Below are 5,035 nucleotides of genomic sequence, written 5' to 3'. Positions count from 1 at the left end.
CTGACTCTTTGTGACTCCATGGACTGTAGCCTGCCAGGCTCCTCTCTCCAAGGGATTCTCCAGGCAAGAACACTGGAGTGGGTTGCCATGCCTTCCTCTAGGGGATCTTCTGACCCAGGGATCGAACCCACATCTCTTTACGTCTCCTGCATTGGCAGGAGGGTTCTTTAGAACCACCTGGGAGGCCTTAAATAAGAGTAAATAATTACAGGATAATATGATTAGTCCTTATATGCAGATTTGTATACAATCATTTCCACTGCATTATGCATTTCATAGTTTTGAGATTTTCAGATCATGTGCTAAGTAACCTAAAGCAGTGTTTCTCAAAGTATCTGTGTTTTAGGATAAGATTTTTCCTTTAATTTCTAGTCTTTCATGGGCTATTACTTTTGTGAAAAACAAAATCAGCAACTTGGGATCACTGTACATCAAACTGCTAGAAAAGTTTTTAAGTACTCACTCACAAACTCTGTACCTAATATACAAACCGATAACAGACAGTTCATGGATCTACACTTCTCTGTGTGGATTGCTTTTTATTTGCTTCAGGGAGTCCAAATAGGAATGAGTCAAATCTCTGCCTTCAAAAATCTTAGAGTCTACTTGGTGATTTAGAATAGCAATCAACCCACTATAATAAAACTATAATAAAATAAATGCTAGTAATAATAAAGCAAAACATTGTAGATATGGTAAACATTTAATACTGAAGATGAATATATTCCCACAGGTGTGGCCAGAGGAAAGTTCATAGGCTTGGAAGGGATCACAATACTGATCAGTTCTATGTGACTAGAGCCAGATCATATTGGTTTTAAACTCAAAATCAAAAGGTTTGGGCTTGAATTCCTGTTACTCTTGCTAACCATTTTGTACCTCATGCATAATATCATGGCATCCACCCTGAATGGAAGTAGAGGATGTTAAATGCAGAGAAAACTTGATGGTAGAAAAACAACAGCACATGAGAGCCACCAATTTTTGTGTGTGATCACATTGCAAAGGCTGGGAGGTCATTTTAATGCTAAAGTAGAAACAGCCATTCATAACTTTAACCTCTCTTCTAATTTATTAAAATAATTATTATATTTTAAATTTTCATCTATTAACTTCCTTCAGGTAGCAAAGGGTACAAAGCAAATGTATGGAGCAAATCACTCTGTGGTGTCAGAGTTTGTGTTCCTGGGAATCACCAACTCCTGGGCAATACAGCTTCTTCTCTTTGTGTTCTCCTCCATATTTTTCATGGCAAGCATAATGGGAAATTCCCTCATTATCCTCACTGTGACTTGTGACCCTCACTTACACTCTCCCATGTACTTTCTATTGGCCAACCTCTCCTTCATTGACATGGGAGTTTCTTCTGTCAGTTCCCCCAAGATGATTTATGATCTTTTCAGAAAACATAAAGTCATCTCCTTTGGTGGCTGCATTGCTCAAGTCTTCTTCATCCATATCATCGGTGGTGTGGAGATGGTGCTGCTCATTGCCATGGCTTTTGACAGATACATTGCCATATGTAAGCCTCTCCACTATCTGACTATCATGAGCCCAAGAATGTGTGTTTTCTTTTTAGTGGCTGCCTGGATGATTGGCCTTATGCACTCCATGGTTCAACTGGCTTTTGTTGTAAACTTACCCTTCTGTGGCCCTAATGTGTTGGACAGCTTTTACTGTGACCTTCCTCGGTTCATCAAACTTGCCTGCATAGACACATACCAGCTAGAATTCATGGTCACAGCCAACAGTGGATTCATCTCTGTTGGCTCCTTCTTCATTCTGATCATTTCCTATATTGTCATCATTCTCACTGTTCAGAAACACTCTTCAGGTGGTTCATCCAAGGCTCTGTCCACACTTTCAGCTCACATCACTGTAGTAGTCTTGTTCTTTGGTCCTTTGATATTTTTCTATGTATGGCCATTTCCCTCCACACATCTGGATAAGTTTCTGGCATTCTTTGATGCAGTTCTTACTCCTTTCCTGAATCCTGTTATTTACACATTCAGAAATCAAGAAATGAAGATGGCAATGAGAAGAGTATGCAAACAGCTAGTAAATAACAAGAGATTTCTTGAGTGATGAATGTATTATAAGAGCCCTTAGTGATTACTGATGCTCATTGCTGATGGTCAAACTCAGAGAAAAGCTCTTGTTTGTCCTACCTTGACTTGATTATATACTTATATTGAATTCACTTTGTCTTTTGATTCAGTTCAGTTCAGTCACTCAGTCATGTCCGACTCTTTGTGACCCCATGAATCACAGCATGCCAGGCCTCCCTGTCCACCACCAACTCCTGGAGTTCACTCAATCTCATGCCCATCAAGTCAGTGATGCCATCCAGCCATATCTCATCCTCTGTCATCAACTTCTTTTGATTAGGAGGGAGAAAAACTCACTTTTGATAGTTACAGATAAGGTATTTGTAAGCCAAAGATTATAATAATCTTGAGTCTAAATTCCTAAGGAATAATAATATGAAGTAATTCTTAGAAATACCTACCAGGGAAGGTTTCTTTAAGGCCTTCAGAACAGGGAGAAGTTTTTCCCAGAATCCCTTGGGCTGAAAGGAAATCCAACCAGTCCATCCTAAAGGATTTCAGTCCTGAATATTCTTTGGAAGGACTGACGCTGAAGCTGAATTCCAATCCTTTGGCCACCTGATGTGAAGAGCTGACTCATTTGACAAGACCCTGATGCTGGGAAAGATTGAAGGCAGGAGGAGGAGGGGATGACAGAGGATGAGATGGTTGGATGGCATCACTAACTCAATGGACATGAGTTTGAAAAAACTCTGGGAATTGGTGATGGACAGGGGAGGCCTGGGGTGCTGCAGTCCATGAAGATCCTACAGGTGCCAGAAAGACATGGAATAATCAATACATTGCTGGGAATCAATCCTGGTAGGACTGTGGAACTGGAGAATTTTGAGCAGGTTTTGAAGAGTAGAAGAGACACAGCTCTTTCCTGAATCTAGGACTTGTGTGCTGTTTCTTCTGTTAGAAATACTGTCAATGCATCAAAGACTCGAACACAACTCAGCAACTGAACTGAACTGACATATGAATTTATTCATATTCATATATATATTTTAAAAATCAAGGCAAAAAGAATTTATTTCTTGAACTTTTTACAACTTTTGAGCTCCATTCTGTTTTGTCTTTTCAGACAAATCTGTCCTCTTTCTGATTTTGGAATAAGTATACATTTTATCATAGGACAAATTTATTCTTTTTTCCCACTGACAAAAACAAATATATATCTTATTACCTTGCGCTGCTAATTTTTTTTTTGGCTGTAATACTTCTAATACAGTTTCAATCACCCATTTAATGACCAAAATAACTAAATTTATTTCAAAAATAGAACTCTTTTTAGGAAAGAAAAAAAACAAAGCCAGACAGTAATTTAAGGGACAAAATATTATTTTAGTTGGGAACTATTGCTTATGGGGAAAGTGATGGATTTAATTAAATTTATGTGATAACCATTTTGCAATATATACATATGTCAAATGATGTTGTATCAGTTCAGTTCAGTTCAGTTGCTCAGTTGTGTCCAACTCTTTGCGACCCCATGCAGCATACCAGGCTTTCCTGTCCATCACCAACTCCTGAAGCTTGCTCAGTCTCATGTCTATTGAGTCTGTGATACAATCCAACTATCTCATGCCCTGTTGTCCCCTTCTCCTCCTGCCTGCAATCTTTCCCAGCATCAGGGGCTTTTCCAGTGAGTCAGTTCTTCGCATCACGTGGCCAAAGGATTGGAGGTCAGCTTCAATGAATATTCAGGACTGATTTCCTTTAGGATGGACTGGTTGGATCTCCTTGGAGTCCAAGGGACTCTCAAGCATCTTCTCCAACACCACAGTTCAAAATAAATTCTTTGGCGCTCAGCTTTCTTTACAGTTCAACTCTCACATCCATACATGACTACTGGAAAAACCATAGCTTTGACTAGATGGATCTTTGATGGCAAAGTAATGTCTCTGCTTTTTAATATGCTGTCTGGGTTGGTCATAGCTTTTCTTCCAAGGAGCAAATGTCTTTTAATTTCATGGCTGCAGTCACCATCTGCAGTGATTCTGGAGCCCAAGAAAATAAAGTCTGACACTGTTTCCATTGTTTCCCCATCTATTTGCCATGGTGTATACCTTAGACAGATGTGATATGTATATACATTAAAAACATATACAATGTTATATGTCAATCGCATCTCAATAAAACAGGTAAACAGATGTTTTGCCATGCATCTAGCCATTTATCAATACATCTTTAATACATTTCAAAGTGAATTATGAAGATTGTTTCCTGTATTTTAATAAATATCATCATTAATTCATATCAACATTTATGCTGAACATTGTTTCATATGTACTGGAAGATTCCCTTTTGAAAAGAGCATTTTCAAAGGAATCATTCCTTTTTTAGGTAAATCTTTTATTGATTTTATTTTTATGCACACTTTCTTGCTAAGTTCTTTTGAATGAAGATCCTAAAGTTGCCAGAAAGACATGGAATAATCAATACATTGCTGGGAATCAATCCTGGTAGGACTGTGGAACTGGAGAATTTTGAGCAGGTTTTGAAGAGTAGAAGAGACACAGCTCTTTCCTGAATCTAGGACTTGTGTGCTGTTTCTTCTGTTAGAAATACTGTCAATGCATCACCATCTCCCTTGCTGACTCTTCCCCACCCTTTAGGCCCCTAGTACTTTGACCACCCAATATGAACCTGTTATTCTTTCTGATGCCATTTTTTAATGTGAAGGAGGTTGGAGTATTTTCTCTTGCTTATTCAGCATTGTGGATGTTTAGATTGATTGAAATTTATGGTGAAATCCAGATGATTTTGATTAAATGTCTTCACACTCCACTCATTTCTACCTCCTTTTAAACCACCAGTGAGTGAGTAAGAATTGACAGATAAAATTCCCAGAGAGGATGCTCTAAAAATATCCAGTTCAGATAACAAGAAGAAAAAATTGAACTTGATCTATTAAATTTAGTTTCAGAAAAATAGTCTTAGTG

General features: G+C 38.3%; 1 protein-coding gene across 1 annotated transcript; it reads left to right on the top strand.

The window, feature by feature from the left end:
* The first annotated feature begins 1,140 nt into the window (after positions 1 to 1,140).
* LOC102403054 (olfactory receptor 4F3/4F16/4F29-like) lies at positions 1,141 to 2,085 on the top strand. Its single transcript, XM_006045086.3, has one exon. The coding sequence runs from the start codon at positions 1,144 to 1,146 to the stop codon at positions 2,083 to 2,085; it is 942 nt and encodes a 313-aa protein (XP_006045148.3). The 5' UTR covers positions 1,141 to 1,143.
* The last annotated feature ends 2,950 nt before the right edge of the window (positions 2,086 to 5,035 follow it).

Source organism: Bubalus bubalis, chromosome 11 (genome assembly GCF_019923935.1).
Source record: "Bubalus bubalis isolate 160015118507 breed Murrah chromosome 11, NDDB_SH_1, whole genome shotgun sequence".
Taxonomy (NCBI): Eukaryota; Metazoa; Chordata; class Mammalia; order Artiodactyla; family Bovidae; genus Bubalus; species Bubalus bubalis.
The sequence above is the reverse complement of the archived record's forward strand: the minus strand, read 5'-3'. Positions and strand labels throughout refer to the sequence as shown.

Bases quoted from the DNA above. Each gene is read 5' to 3' on its own strand.
- LOC102403054 (XM_006045086.3), top strand. From the start codon at position 1,144: ATGTATGGAGCAAATCACTCTGTGGTGTCAGAGTTTGTGTTCCTGGGA.